We start from the raw sequence: 17002 nt of genomic DNA, 5'->3' as shown, positions 1-17002 counted from the left end.
ATATTAGCCTACATGATAAAATGCAATACATGCGAACAGAAATATATAGGTCTGACGAAACGTAACTTCAGAACAAGATATAAAGAACATATTTCACATTTTAAACATAATAAAGAAAAATCTACGTAGGCCTATGCAGTACGCACTTGATCAATACAGGACATGAACTAGCTCAATGCAAAGATACACTAGATATCCTAAAAACCTGCAGCGATAACAAATTTATCAATGTAGAAGAAGAATATTACATATAAAAATACTATAATAATGAGAAAACCTTAATTAACGAAAACTTACTAAACTTCCGGAATCCTCTATACAATGTTTAAATAAGTTGCATACATATTACTGTGCAAACCTAAAGCCAATGTTACAAACTCACTTAACAGCCAGTACGTTGCAACATCTAAACGAGAACAGATACTACAACTTGTTCAATGTATATACAGAACACACGTAAGTTCACTTCAATATAATACAAATTTCACATAAATCCTTTTACGATAATATAACTTACACAATAATAATATCATTTACAGATTAAATGAAACAACATTGAGAATTATTCTTCAAAAACTGAATTATAGTAACAATCGTCAACTTAATAATGGAAACATATACATGTACGTTTATTAATATTTATATTATCATTTGAATTTCAATCTAAACAGTTAAAATATTTATTTAAATTAATCTATTGCGTCACAATTCAACCTAAAACAAACATATATGTTTTGCAGATTATTCAAGAATGACTTAATAGCACATCAATTTCATCAAGCACAAAATAAACTTAAAAACAATATACAGATGATGTATAATTTCATTTTATATTACGTAGAATCATTATACTCGTACATATCTCAACAGACACCACGACATATTTTAACGTAATATCACGAATTATTTTATGAAATATGACAAATTAAAATGAAGATATAAATTACATCAACAAAGCTTTACATAAATTGAGCTGTATATGTTTAAACGCAAAGTTTGATAAATGTATTTAAATTTAAAATTGTAATAATTTAAAATACACATGTAACGTGAAACCATTGTAAAATGAGTTTTATATATTTCAATACTAAATAGAACATGATTTAGTTATTCAAATGTAGACTTATTTATAACTTGAAACAAAATTTTTCCACTCAGATGCAATACATAAAACTCGTGAATCATTACTTAATATTATTACACCAATTTGATGATTTGCTATAAGAGTACACAGAGATTCCATTATCAGTATGTAATTTAGCTATCGTAAAATCAAATTGTATCTGATGATGCTGTTTAATAGGTGAAAATGTTCATACATTATTTTAATATTTAACAAGTATTAGCAATGTCAATATTAAATTGATAAGTCATAAGATTGAAAAATTAAAACATTATTTATTGTATTTAATTTTCCAAATCATCAGGGTACTGGGTCAAAAAAAAATAAATATAGTGCCTCTACCATTACATGGAAACTTAATGTGATGGGCAAAGTAATAATTTAATTATCTATGAGGGCAAGTCAATCAGTCTGTGATAAGAATGCTTCCATCCAGGATTTATCTTTTTTGGAGCCTATAGACCTCAATATTCCACCAAACATCACTCCAGTACCTAAGTCGTCTGCAGAGGAATTGAGTCGCAGGAAGTTCACCTGATTTCGAACACAACACTGTGATAAGAGGTAGGCTTGTTCATAGATTTTAGAATAATTTAATGTCAGACGCAGATCCAGAAGTTCGTGACAGAATTTTATTAGTAGTGGTTTAGAGAAAAACTTAGCATTCAGTAAAAAAAACACTTCATATTATTACAACAAAATTATGTTTGTATGTAAAGTTTAGCCTACTAATTTAATTAATGAAGTGAATTGTACTGACATTGCTGTGAATAAGCTGTTAACAATGGTTATAAATGGTAAAAACACGGAGAGGCCCCTAACCTGGGTGTTAACTTGTAAGTCACTGTGGCCACTGCGAAAGGGGATGAAACCTCACATAATTACTGTCGGGCTCAGGAAATATTTGTCATATTTTAGAGACAACACAGGAAGGAATTATAAATCTATTGTTTTTCCCGATACAAATCCAAGAGTTAATCCAAGAAATAAATTGTTTGTATTTTTGCCTTATCGGTTATTTTATAAATAAGTCCTAAATATATTGATTATGTCCTTCAATGTCAGCAATTCGAAAGGTGGTAGTCTGCTAGCGTTTGCGTCGAGAGAGACAGATAGAGAGAGCAAGGCAGCGTACAACATTGCCACATCGTACTTCATGAGCACATGCAATACAAATAGTGCAGGAGAGAATTTAAATTATCAAAAGACAATAATGATCTCAGCCATTGATTACTGTAAGCATGACACCAAACAACAATTTTCTTTATTAACAATATTCTTTGCACGGTTCTCAATCCCACACCACATGCTTCTGCAGTCGTTTCTTGCACATTGGCAATGCTGCAGCCAGCATCAAGATGGCCAGCAGCGTTCTGCTCATCAACGTTTTTAAAATAATTATACACTTTAAACACTATTTTTCGCGCCTCCTGCGTAATACTTGTCCTTTTACAGTTTCTTCTTCCATTTATTTATCTTACACACACACACACACAGTAAATGTTAGTTTTACTTATTCAATGTATTGAAACACTCACACGTGAACAAACAAACTCGAGAAGTACTTGTTACAGACTGATTCCAATTGGTTCTACTGTACAACCTTGTGCCGTCACATACCAGAAATGCTACAGCGCATATAACAGCCGACCGCCTTCCGAACTGCCGTCTAGTCTAGTTGAGTGTTGGATAGCTGAGCTTAGCTTGTTTTAAATTGAATGAATGGTGCAACTTTAACCTCTCGGCGACTATTGGAACTTGAATTATTGGCAATTTAAAAATTCTGCACGAAGTCAGTTAGCCGAGTGCTAACCACGCAGTCTCTTGAGTCACGTTATTTAACATATCACTTCAATGGCTCCACGTATCAAACCTTATCAGTTCGAATCTGAACATTAAGAGACTGAAGATATATGTGTTAATGAAGAACCAAACACTGGATATTAATTTTGAGAAAAGAAAAAAATATACTTGAGTGATGTAAATGTGGAAAATGTAATATCATTCATCTGATTGTGAGTGTCTGTGTTGTGCTGAGAGTGAAACTGTGTGCAAAGTGAAAAGCAAATACCGGTACTGCTGCATTGTACAGAATCCAGTGTTTTCTAAATTAATTTTAGTTACAGACTAGGCTTGGAGAATGAAAGATAACACTTCGAAACTAGTCAGTCAGATAATTTCTTAAAAAAGTTACACAGTAAAGAAGTTGTAAAGTTAATCGGTGATTGAAATTTTAACTGAATAAAATTTCATGTTTTCGTAATTTGCAGAGCATAAGAAAAAAATTGGTTCATTAATTTTCGGTCAGTCCATGCAAATGCAAAGCTTTAATTGACAATTTCCTAGTGAAAATAAATATACTGAATGCAATCATTGTACCAGTCATATTGCGTGTGCAGTCATAAAATAAAAGATGACAAAATATTTTAGTACATTACCAGAGGGACAGTTTCTTCTGCACTGAACTCCATTTCGTCATTTTCGCAAACTGGATCTTTGTCATTTATATCTATGAGGCGTATTGTAAGTGATTTTGTGTCTCTTTGGGTTCCACCTGTTGAAGGAAACATGATATCAATTTACATAGTATACTAATACACAATTTACATTCTAAATTAGACTGTTCATATTGAAATTCAAAGTCTCATAGTCAAAATTCGATTGAGAGTTTTGGTGAGCATTCTATGTACTATAAAAAAATGGAGTCTAATTTCAATTAATGCAATACATCTTCATTCTTTTTATGGTCCAGCTTTGTATAGCCTGCTGTTCTTCTCAGAAGTTAATTTCACAAGCTGTAAATCTGCTTTAACTGCGCATCTTGGCTCAGACACATATTCGGGAGGTCTCAGGTTCAAACCCTGGGGCCGCTTAACCTGATTGAGGTTTTCTTCATGGTTCCCTCTATCTATTACACTATATATTTCCAGTAACAAAGACAAATGCCAAGATGATACCCAATTTCCAACGAAGAAACAGTTCCTTAGCCCTTCGACAATAGTATATTTCAGTAATCCACCACTGTAATAGTTGCAACATTGTACACGAGATAAAGTCTGTCAAGTGATAATTTAAATCTCCAGTCCGGAGATAGATGGTGCTTTGGTCAGGGGTTTAAGTGTCCAGCTGTAGTCATAGATATAATATTGGTGAGAGAGCACCTCGGTGTCCAGTCAATGTGGCAGACGTCACATTGGTAAGAGAGCACCTTGATGGTCCGGTTAGGGTTAAGTGTCCAGCCAATGTGGCAGATGTCGCATTGATGAGAGAGCACCTCGGCAGTCTGGTCAGGATTTAATGTCCAGTCAATGTGGCAGATGTCGCATTGGTGAGAGCACCTCGGTGGTCCGGTCAGGGTTTAAGTGTCCAGCCAATATGGCAGATGTCACATTGGTAAGAGAGCACCTCGACAGTCTGGTCAGGGTTTAAGTGTCCAACCAATGTGGCAGATGTTGCATTGGTAAGAGAACACCTCGGTGGTCTGGTCAGGGTTTAAGTGTCCAGTCAATGTGGCAGATGTCGCATTGGTAAGAGAGCACCTCGGCAGTCTGGTCAGGGTTTAAGTGTCCAGCCAATGTGGCAGATGTCGCATTGGTGAGAGAGCACCTCAGCAGTCTGGTCAGAGTTTAAGTGTCCAGCCAATATGGCAGATGTCCCACTGGTGAGAGAGCACCTCAGCGGTCTGGTCAGGATTTAAGTGTCCAGCCAATGTGGCAGATGTCGCATTGGTAAGAGAACACCTCGGCGGTCTGGTCAGGGTTTAAGTGTCCAGTCAATGTGGCAGATGTCGCATTGGTAAGAGAACACCTCGGCGGTCTGGTCAGGGTTTAAGTGTCCAGCCAATGTGGCAGATGTCGCATTGGTGAGAGAGCACCTGTGGATCTGGTAAGGGTTTAAGAGTCCAGATAATGTCGCAAGGAAATTATGGAAAAATGGCTGAACGGATTTTAATGAATGGCCCCTCATTTTAAAGCTTAGTACCCTAGGATGTGGGGAAAAATAATAGTTTTCAGTAAGTGTCAATTTTCCTACATAATTTTCCTATCTTCCAAAAGCCATCTGTCGTCGGTTTTGAGACCTAATGGATGTTCAGAAGACAAAGCACACTCTAAAATAAACATTTATTATGAAGGCCATGACCTGCAGGATTTTCAACATATTTACAGCTCAGATTCTCTGACATCATAATGCCAATAGATCGATATTAATTTGTGTAATTTTCTGAGAATGTCTCTATATTAGTTATTAAAAACTTCAAAACTTATTAAGAAGGTTATATCACAGTCTAGTACATACGGTCATGAAGCACAATACGTAGGGAATATGCATCTAATAACAGTTTAACTTCAGTTGCTAGCCACTAGGATCGCCACTATTGCCTCATCACAGACAATTTGAAATAATACCGACACAGTCTATTGTTCCTAATACTCTCAGCTGCTAACAGCGAGAAATGCAAAAAATTATCTCAAGCTTCGTGACTGTATGATATTAGACGGTGGTTATAATATCATGAATTTACAACTATGGTTCTCTGTTGCGTAATTTTCTGAGTTCATCTGTTTATTGGTTATTAAAAAGTACAAAACTTAAGAAGGCTTGATGACATTATTAATATTAAAAATTAAATATTATTTGTAGTTAATCCCATTGTGTGAGTATTTGTCACTAATGATACACATTAATGCTATTATTGATGATATGAAAGCGAAACCTTTTGGGTTATGTAAGTAGATGTAAAGAATATTGTGACAGCCGAGTCGGGAATCGAGTACGCATCCCACAGAAGGGAGGGCGCGCGAGAAGGCAGGCGCGAGGAGAGACGAGAGAAAGCTGCGAGACACTGGCAGCTGTGCACGGGGAGAGAGGAAGGCCAGCACTAGGGCGCGGCGTGTGGCAAAGGGAGAGGGGGAGAAAACCGACTGCAACAGACGTAAAGGAAACATCTGAAGTCCGAGTGATGGAGAGACCGAAAATCGTGCAGAAACAGAAACATCCAGAAATCGAAGGCTCGCGAAGTGTTACCTAACAATAAAAGTGAGCAGCCTTCGAGAGGCCAGTTCAGTTTTAGTTTGGACAGCGAGTTCAGTCAGTCCTGTGAAGCAGCAGTGAACGAGCAAGGAAGCCAGCCTTCGAGACCTGTGAAGCCAGTTTGGACAGCGAGTTCAGTTTGTGAATCAGCAGTCTTGGGTTCGACACGCGAGTGAACTTGAGTAACTGTAGCAGCGACCAGGAGGAAGCAACGTGTGCAGGAGTCTTGGGTTCGTCGAGCTGTGAGCTGAGTAACTGCGGCAGCATCCTGGCAGAAGCAACACGTCCGAGAGTCCTTGGTTCGGCGGGCAGTGAACTTTATCTGAAAGTCTTGAGTTCGAAGTTGAGTGGACTGTCTCTGGAAGTCTTGGGTTCGATATACTGTGAACTTGAGTGAATGAGCTAGAAGAACTAGCCAAGGCAAACAAACTGTGAACTAAGAACTGACAGTTTTGTTTTGTAAATAGTGCTTTGTGAACATTAGTTGAGATTAGGAGTACATTGTTGTTCTCAATAATCCAAGCGGATTGTCACTGTCGTCTGTGGAATGCAATAACGAATACTGTGTTGCTGTGTGGAGTGAAATATCCATTGTTGACGGGAGTGTTTAAATTCAGAAATAGAAAGCCATTATTATTGTGTGAATTAAAAGTCACATTTTTTCTATAATTTTCTGAGTAATGGCTATATACTGTGGCTATCTACTGTATATTCAAAAGTCGCGCGACATAGGACATCTCTGTTATTAGTGTAAGTACAAAAATAGTTTCAAATAAATGTTTTAGATATTGCTATGTATAGTTCATGTGCAAAATTTAAAGAAAATCGTAAGAGCCATTTTTGAGAAAATTGCAACAAACATGTTCGCGTTTCAAGTACAGTACCAGTTTGGTTAGGGGAAACACGTCCAAAACTTAGGTGTCACATCTCTGGAGGGTACGAAACTTAAATTAGAAATGTGGTTTGTGTCGTACGCCGTAATTAACAAACTGTGTTTTTTGTGTTAACAGGTGGGTAAGAGCTAGTTTCACCAGTGAACTGGATAGCAACAGACAATGTACACAATTCCTGAGAGGGTGGAAATGGTTCTCATCCATGTGGGAGGCCTGAGTTTACGGGAAGCAGCGGAAGAATATAACAGATGGCATCCAGATCAACCTACCCCACATCACAGAAGCATTGGTCAAGACATCACGGTTCAAGACAGCAGGCAGTATCCACGACAAAAAACCGTTCAGGGCGGCCTCATACAGCAACAGGGGATGCAAATGCAACTTGTGTACTAGCTAAGCTGGTAGTCAGTCCATCATGGTCAACCAGGAAAGTGGCGCAAGAATGTGGCACCAGTCAAGCATCTGTGTCCGTCAATCATTTCCATCCCTATCATATGCACTTTGTGCAGGAACTGCATGGGGATGACACAGATATGTGGGTGCAGTTCTGTGAGTGGTTTCTTCAACAACAAACACACCAGCCAAACCTTGAAGCTGATATTTGTTGGAACAATGAGGCCTGTTCCCATTTGAACAAAACAGTGAATCGACATAACGCTGCATACTGGGCAACCGAGAACCCCCACATAGCCGTAGACGCTCATAATCAGTTTGACCCAAGATTAAATGTGTGATGTGGCATACACGGAATGTTATCATCGGTCCCGTGTTTCTGAACAACACGCTCACTGCTCCACTGTACAGACAGCATATCGAGATTACACTGCTGCCCTACTTGGATGATCTTGCCCCTAGAAATAAGACTTGGGTTCTTTTTTCAGGAGGATCCAGCACCACTGCATTTCAGATTGACAGTCCGCGAATTGCTGACTGAAGTTATCCCTGGGTGTTGGATCGGTCGCAAGGGTTCAATGGAATGGCCACCTAGGTTGCCAGATTTAACACCAATTGATTTTTTTCTCTGGGGACATCTCAAGTCTGTTGTTCACAGCAACAGGCCCCGAAGACTGGATGAACTGCAGGGAAATATCAGGAGAGAATGTGCACAAATAACACCTGAAGTGTTACGTAATGTGCGGAGCAGTTACCTCAACCATGTATGTATGTGCCGTTAACAAAATGGCCACCAATTTGAACACTTACTCCATTAGTGTGCAAGTGGAACAATTACAAAGATCGCGCAACTTCAAGTGATAAAAGTTTCAGTTTGTCATTGTGACTCTCAACTTACCTGTTAACACAAAAAACACAATTTATTAATTACAACGCGCGACCCAATGCACATTTCTAATTTAAGTTTGGTAGTCTCCAGAGATGTGGTGACATCTAAGTTTTGGACGTGTTTCCCCTAACCAAACTGGTACTGTACTTGAAATGGGAACATGTTTGTTGCAATTTTCTTAAAAATGGCTCTTACGATTTTCTTTAAATTTTGCACATGAACTACACATACCAATATCTAAAACATTTATTTGAAACTATTTTTTGTACTTACACTAATAACGGAGATGTCTTATGTCGCGCGACTTTGAATCAGCCTGTATATACACACATAATGTTGGGCCCAAGGGCAGGTCTTTCACTGCAAACCCAACATTTCCAATCTTTCCTGTTTTCTGCTTTTCTCTTAGTCTCCGTATATGATCCATACATCCTAATGTCATCTATCATCTCACATCTTCTTCTGCCATGAACTCTTCTCCCATTCACCACTCCTTCCAGTGCATCCTTCAGTAGGCAGTTTCTTCTCAGCAGTCACCCAACCAATTACTTTTTCTCTTATTTTTTTTTTCTTTTTGCATGCCGTAGTTATGTGACGTAAGTATCAAAACCATGCTATGGATTTTTATTCCATCAGTTTGATTTGGATCTCAGATGTAGAGTAAAGTGTGATAACCATTATATACCAAGGACGACCTTCTCAAATGTAACAAGTACAATGATATTAATGTGAAACTTATTTATGTTATAAGGGACAAAAATCTTCAGAATCTGTATGTACCATGTTAGATTTGCCACCACCACCTAGAAAACTCGATTACTAGGCTTTCATCGAAGCAATTCAGTTACATTGCATGAGGATTGTACAATTATGGCTGCCACAGAAAAAGCCATAGCCAATGATGAAGATAAATATATCAGTATCACCATTAATGATAAATTGCAGAAAAGAGGCCATACCTCCAGAAGTGATTAGTTGATGTTACATCTCAAGATAATGAGAATGTTTTAAATGTGAGTGTAAAGACGTATTATTGTGCAGGATGTCATGTAATCCAAAAGGGCATATACCTGTTAACGACTGTCACCATCCTATTCTAAGAGTTTTCTTTTTCCCCCACCTTTGAATAAGGGCATGTATGCCAGCATATTAAAATTTGCTGTCCTTTTTTTGCCATTGCAACATGGTTGAATTCAAAGGCTCTTCATCCTCAGAATGATGTCCCCGAAGATAAACTTTAAACGGATAAAAGATATGAACTCTGGTGGTAAAGATTGACACTGTGGGCTGAGTATGGCATGATGTCCATCTGAATTTTGCTAATCTCTTGATGGTGTGTGTGCTATGTGCAGCCTGACAAGGAGCATATCTTTCGATTTTTTTTTTCCTGGACAAATTCGACGAATTCGATCCCAAAGCTTCTACAGTGTTTTGATGTAGTGTTCAGACTTTATTGTGGCTTCCTACTGTAAGTAATCCACAAGAATCGTGCAAAAAAAAAAATTATAATAATAATTTCCTCTTGGACTCTGGTTCAAAGTTCTGGACTCTCATCTCATTATTAGTAACAATATTCGACAAATTCTCCCCTACAACCCCGTAAGTACAAGAGTTCAATGAAGATTATTTTTCTTGCACTTTTGTGATTTTACGGAAGTATGCAGGGGACCAATTGTACAGACACGGAAATAAAATTTGGACTCCCTTATTGTATAAGTTTCGCTTTACAACATACTGTGCATGTGCAGTAAACAGGGTGGAAGTAAAATAATCCTGCAGATTTTTAGAGTGAATAGCTCATGTTGTATGTAACAAAAAAGTGTAATGATATCATATTGATGGAAAGTTCATAGTTTTCTCAGAAAAAAAATGTTTCCCCCCCCACAAATGTTTAACACCCCTCTCACTTCGAGAGAGGAACAGAGATTAAGGGTATTTGAGAATAAGGTTCTTAGGAAAATATTTGGCTAAGAGGGATGAAGTTACAGGAGAATGGAGAAAGTTATACAACGCAGAACTGAACACATTGTATTCTTCACCTGACATAATTAGGATCATTAAATTCAAACGTTTGAGATGGGCAGGACATGTAGCACATATGGGCGAATTTAGAAATGCATATAGAGTGTTAGTTGGGAGGCCGGAGAGAAAAAGACCTTTGGGGAGGCCGAGACGTAGATGGATTTGAGGGAGATGGGATATGATGATAGAGACTGGATTAATCTTGCACGGGATAAGGATCGATGGCGGGCTTATATGAGGGCTGCAATGAACCTCCGGGTTCCTTAAAAGCCATTTGTAAGTAAGTAAGTAAATGTTTAGCATCCTCTTATTCAGTAACTGTTCCGAATTGGATCATTATTTTTGTCCATATCGATAGAAATCTAATAAAGAATCATTTATCCCTCTGTCATATTTCAATAACATGGGTAGTTATCGTGTAAATTTAATTTAAAAACCACTAAATTCAAAGCACTGAACTACGCAATTCACAACGCAATGCTGTAGCTAGAGAAGGAAGCACGATGCTGAGTTCAATGACCTCTTACATCTGTACTGTGATACGAAAGTAGACTTTTAGTGACGATGTTGCCAGATTGCTGGAACTTCCAACTTAATTTTCTAATTAACCTGTATTTAATCACAAAACGTAACATAGGTTTTCTATTCATTTGGCCATACACATTGTCCCTTTCAATCTGCAAGGTTATTTCACTTCCACCAGGGGCGATTTCTCAGGGCATGCTATGCTTGCTGCGCAAGCCCAATATTTTCGTAGAATGTGTATTTCTCAAAATGGGATTATGTACATTAAAATTTATTTTGATTTTTGAAATACTGTATATGCGTAATACCATCTGCAGGTTGCACGCCGCAAGTATCGCAACGCTTGCTCGTTTCTCGGAGCTACAGGAAAGACGTAGAAATAGTGAGAATATGATGCGCGCCCAAGTGCTTTCCTCCTTAGTCCGTCCTAGGTGCACTATGTGTTGTTTGAAGCTCTGGCCCGAGAGCTACACCAACGACTATTTAACGTTACACAGAGCAGTATTGACAGCGGGATTGTGCTGTGATTTGCGAGTGCAATGTAATTGTGTTAGCTGCTGCATGTATTATTAATTCTTAAACATAAATTTGATGTATTGCAATGAGTTCGGAATTGTGTGTTACTGAAACCTTATTATTAAATACATTTTCCCGAAGGACTATTCAAGAGAAGACATACATTATAGAGAATATGTGCGCTCTTCAGTGCAGCTCAATACAACAATATGCATTGGTTGGCAGGATCTAAAAAACTAAATAAACTGTTCTGTTGGCCATGTTTGTTATATTATATCGAACTTCTACATCTGATAAGCAAATATGATCCATGACTCATAATGATTTCATAATTATAAAATAAATTATTTATGTAGGTCTGATTATTTTTATTAATTATGAATTATTATATCCTCCCATCTTCCCCTACGAATAAAAGAGCAAGCCTAACTTTCGTGACTAGCATTTGCCCCTGACTTCCACCTTGTATACGCTTCTTATGGACAGTCATGCGAAATTGTTGTCTACATATATGTGGACTCCCATCAAAACTCGCTCCAAATTTTATTTCCGTATCTGTACACAAATCTTAGAACAGAAGAAGTTTCCAATAATGGTCATCAGCTCATCATGCTACCCTTCTTATTAATAGACAAAGTAGAGCACAACTCACTCGTAATTCGGCTATAGGCACAATAAAATCATACTCTCAGCAGGTGCTCTGCCAGTCAGTCCTCTGTGGATCACACAAATGACTGTCCGTCCTTTCTAGCTCCCCCACAGCATCAAACAGTGCTCACATCTGCATAAACACTTTTCAACGAATAGGAGCCTTTCTTCCACAGTCAAAAATTTAATGATAGCTCGCTATTTCAACCTATGTCGCCCATTTTCTTTCATATTATCGTGCAGCTATCTGCTGAAACATTACGTAGCGCAAATATATGTAGCCTACAGGAAGGTTTGAAAACTCACGCCAATAAAATTTGTTGTTAGCATACATTAAAGAGTTGAAGGAGACAAAAAATAGGAGGCGTCACTCCCTTGCTGCCCTCGTACAAATGGTTTTTGGTTCAAACCTCAGAAAATTGAAATGGGTCATTTCATGTTAAGTGGCCACGAGAAGAAAAATAATTATTTTTATAATGGTATTGTGTTGTACATCATTTTAAAACTAAATTAATGGAGAAAATGCAAATGGCAATTATTTCAATGTTCTTTTCATAACATCATAACTTGCCCTTGAAACGAGGGTATTGGTGAGAAGGAAAATTTATACTTAAGTTGTCTCACAATCGACAGCAGTGGTGGCTCTAGGATTTGCGAGACCATAGGCAAACCTGTATTCAAGGCCCCATATGAATATAATAATAATAATAATAATAATAATAATAATAATAATAATAATAATAATAATAATAATAATAAATGTTAAATTATGTTTTACTTTCATTGAACTGATATCCTGAATTACATCTGAATAGTCCAAACTTACTTGAAGCAAAGTCATGCTCAATAGAGAGAATCACCAAAGACAATTTTTCTTGTTGCATTGTCGCCCTTAAGTATGTTTTATTAATTTTAAATTAGAAAATGACCTGTCTGTGCTTGCAACAGAAAAGAAATTATTTTTGAAATCCTCAGTGCCACATGAATAGCCTATTAGGATACACTTCAGCCAAATTCTTTTCAGAAATAATCTTTAAACAACTGAACATTCTATCATTTGGAGAGGCAGTAATTCTAGAAAACATTTTCAGTTCTTCAAACAAGCTCTTCAGCACTTACATCAGATGACCCATCATCAAATGTACTTCTTGAAGATTCTTGCAATAAAAATAGAGTTCATCATATGGCAAATTTTTCAGTAACGAAATATTATATAGGAAGGCGAAGTTGCTGTGAAATCTCTTTAAACCTTGAAATCGGGACTCAGCACTTTTCCTAATTATATCAATGATCATATAGAAATACTCCCTTTTAAAATTTTGTTTAGGATCGGCACACTTTTCATCCTGACCTTCGTAGGCTAATTTAGATTTTTTCTTACATAATCTGCTTCGTTTAAATTCTCTTGGGATGTCCAATTGAGTTGCTATCTCCTCATAAGTTCATATAGAAGCTTTAAATCCAATTTCTCTGTACTTAGATAACCATTTTAAGAATTCTTAAATATTTTCTTCAGCCATGTCTAACTGCATACTGGTCTTCTGCCACAATTCACTGATGAAATTTATCTTTGTTAAGATTTCATACCAAATTATCACAGCCATTAAGAACTCAAAGCTCATTAAGGCTTTCTAAAGCATTAACAATCTCCTTCAATTGGAAACGCACTGCTTTAACACTCTCTATTCTGCATTCTATTCTATTCCCACCTGCTTTAGGAAAGAGGTTTTACAGTAACATTCACATTATCTTTCAGTATTTTCCATCTGTTGGATGATCCAGAGAATAATGTATGAAGTCTTTACAGAATTTGAAAACAGCTCTGATACAACATCCTGCTGCGTCACTTAATACTAAATTCCAACTGTGGTATCCACAAGAAGTTAAAAATGTCAGCGGATTAAGCTGAAGTATTCGTATTAAAGATTTTATTAATTTGTCCTATAGAATAATATCTGTAATATTGATAATTAATATTTGAGGAGAAAAATGTGCTCCGACGCCAGGGATCGACCCGGGTTCTTGGTTCTACGTACCAAGCGCTCTGACCACTGAGCTACGCCAAATTCAATCCACAGCACCGGATCAAACCCTCCTCCTTCAATGTTTCCCTTTGTGGCCTAACTCCAAGTTAGGCATATACGTTGACGTTTTATGTCCAAGTCAACTGCCATTATACAAGGGGCACACTCAGCTGAGTGACTGTTTGGCCGGGATTCCGCAGTTAAGTGCACAGTAATCTGTACAGAAATATGCACTGCTAGCTATGAGAATATTAAAGCTTTTATTAATTTGTCCTACACAATAATATCTGTAATATTGACAATTAATATTTGAGAAGAAAAATTCGCTCCGGTGCCAGGGATTGAACCCGGATCCTTGGTTCTACGTATCAAGCGCTCTGACCACTGAGCTACGCCGAATTGTCAAGCACACTTAAATGCCATCGACTAGCCACCGCAACTTCGGGCATAGAAGGCCAGCACTATAGCAACTGTGCCAACCAGGCTGACTCGACATGATGAAGTACAGTAGAACTTGAGTATAACAACATCCAAGGGACCTTAAACATTATGTTGTTATAAACGAGTGTCACAGTAACCGAGATTCACATTATCAATCTAGTGAGGTGGAAAATGAAAAATAAATTTAAATAGACTTATGTATTAGATTTATGTATTGACTTTTAAGCCTACAATGAACATAATAAAATATACGTAGGCCTACAATTATAAATACAGTATTCTGTATTAAAACAGTTTGTTCAGTACTCACCAAACTACTTTACTTAAAAGTGAAGTAATCAGTCATTTTACTCTGTTGTCTTCTACTTGCCCAATACACACTTTCTAGGGCTAAATTACGTTCTATGTTCATAATTTCAGTTGCAATTTCACTGCTCCCTTCCCTAGCTTCATAGAACATGTTCATAATTCTAATGACTTCTAAAGTGTCACTCACTTCTTTTAGTGGCCATACTGCATTAAAATGCGTGCACTTAGTGAAAACTTCCTGTCGAAACTACCTAATACCGCATGAATTCAGGCAGGTTACAATGGGGTGGGGAATCCGCCTGCATTCCAGAGGTCTATGACAGAAGGAGACTGTAAAGAATTTGTCAGGGCCAGATTTCAACAACATATTTCTTAAAATACTTTGGTTCTTAGAAAATCTTATTCCAAACTGAGGTTGAAAATGACGTTACACGCGAGGTAGACGCATATGCGTTTGTCGTATTAAGCAAGGTAGGAAATCATATGTCTTACGGGGAATTAGTTGGGACCACAGAATATCTGACGTTATAGGCGAGGTGTCGCACAAAACAAGGTCGCTATAACCAAGTTCTACTGTATTACTGTCATTTGTTCTTTGTGGCTCATGTCAGTTGTGCAATCCAGTATTATTGAATAATATTTAGCTTGTAAGATCTTCTGGACAATTTTTGCTTAACATGCTTGACCATTAATTGTATCAGCTCATTCTGAATATCTCTACTCTGGTTTTTTAAATCACAGTCTTGAATCTATTGTAGATGTTGTTGAAGTATGCGATCAAATTTGGTGGTAAACTTGAGTCTAAAAAATTTCCACTTAGACTGTCACTTAAATTATCTCTATGACCTTTCAAAGTCATATTATGGGAAGCCAAAAATAGAATTACTACTATAACACTGTCTAAAATGTCGATCCACTTCTTTTTTCCTTGGTCGCATTTTGTTCAACTGCACTACCGATTGTTTGCCCTTGTTTTAATCTTCTTTCTATTTCTATCCATTTTAAGGTACAACTCATGTGTTGTGGACTATTTTCATGGGTTTTGTGACGACTACTAAGGTTTTTCCGGTCATTACACCACTGAGAAGTTAATGCTGCCTGAGAAGATACTGCTGTCATTGAGGTCGAAAAAAAATCGGCAAGCAAAACAATATACCCTATCTTGATTTTTAGAATATACAAGCCAATGTCGGTTCTGTTTTTCTTTATTGCTTAAAATCCTGAAATAGTAGATAGGTGAAAAGTGTCTTTTATTGACGTTCAATTGAAACACAGCATTTTCTTCTTGAATGAGTTTTTTTTTCGGGAATTTGCAGCCTTATCCTGAATTGTATGAGGCCAATTACCAGGGTCAGTGCTATCAAAAGTGCATATTTCACTAATTGAACTTGCTGCATTAACGTTTTCATTAGAAGACGTACAAAACACTTCCACATATGCAGAACATATCACAAATGCTAACCACACCTACATAGACATCAAGACAGACATGGAAATTCTACACATACAACCAAAAAGCCAGAAACTAAACATTCTAGAACAATACGAAATATATAAACACACAAAAACACATCTAAATGAAATTCTCAACACACAACTCAATTTCAGAACACACACTCCACATTACACTACACAAACACACTCCCACAGGAAACAAAAGGCACCATGACCAGCAACAACCAGTTTTGAAGAAGGCCAATAACAGGCCGAAACATGTTAACCAGGTACGGTAAAATTTAACACGAGCAAGACATTAATTATTTTTTTTAATTAGTTAGCTTCCCTTATGAAAAGGTTGCCAGATTTGACAAAGCATAGTATATATAATTTGGAAACACGCCTAAAAGGTAAAATGATATGCATTTGAGATGATGAGGGAATCAAATATACAAAATATCAGAAAAATTTACACCTAAGTAGCGTTTGTGCTCATTTACAGTTAAGAAAGGGGAAAAAAAATATCATCAGATAGGTTAGAATGATATGAATGCCATATACCTCGAGAAAAATAATAGTACGGATTTATTGGCATTGATATCTAAACCAATCAACAGCCATCAGTTAAGGTAACTTGAAATTTCCATTATCACTCCCATACAAATGATTTCTCAATATCTGAACCGATCCTTTGGGGCACTAATGGCTATTTCCTTCACAATGCTGTGTGTTAGCCCCAGGTTTTTACATT

At 37.1% G+C, this 17002-nt stretch overlaps 1 protein-coding gene across 1 annotated transcript in view; it reads right to left on the bottom strand.

Annotated features, from left to right (window-relative positions):
• Positions 1–17002, bottom strand: part of LOC138691011 (cadherin-AgCad1-like) — a 318553-nt gene that overhangs the window by 143722 nt on the left and 157829 nt on the right. Inside the window, exon 17 of the mRNA XM_069812651.1 lies at positions 3562–3677. Within this exon, the coding sequence (XP_069668752.1) occupies positions 3562–3677 (116 nt within the window). The remainder of the gene's footprint in view (positions 1–3561; positions 3678–17002) is intronic.

Source organism: Periplaneta americana, chromosome 16 (assembly GCF_040183065.1).
Source record: "Periplaneta americana isolate PAMFEO1 chromosome 16, P.americana_PAMFEO1_priV1, whole genome shotgun sequence".
Lineage (NCBI taxonomy): Eukaryota > Metazoa > Arthropoda > Insecta > Blattodea > Blattidae > Periplaneta > Periplaneta americana.
This window is presented reverse-complemented; position numbering and strand designations above follow the sequence as displayed.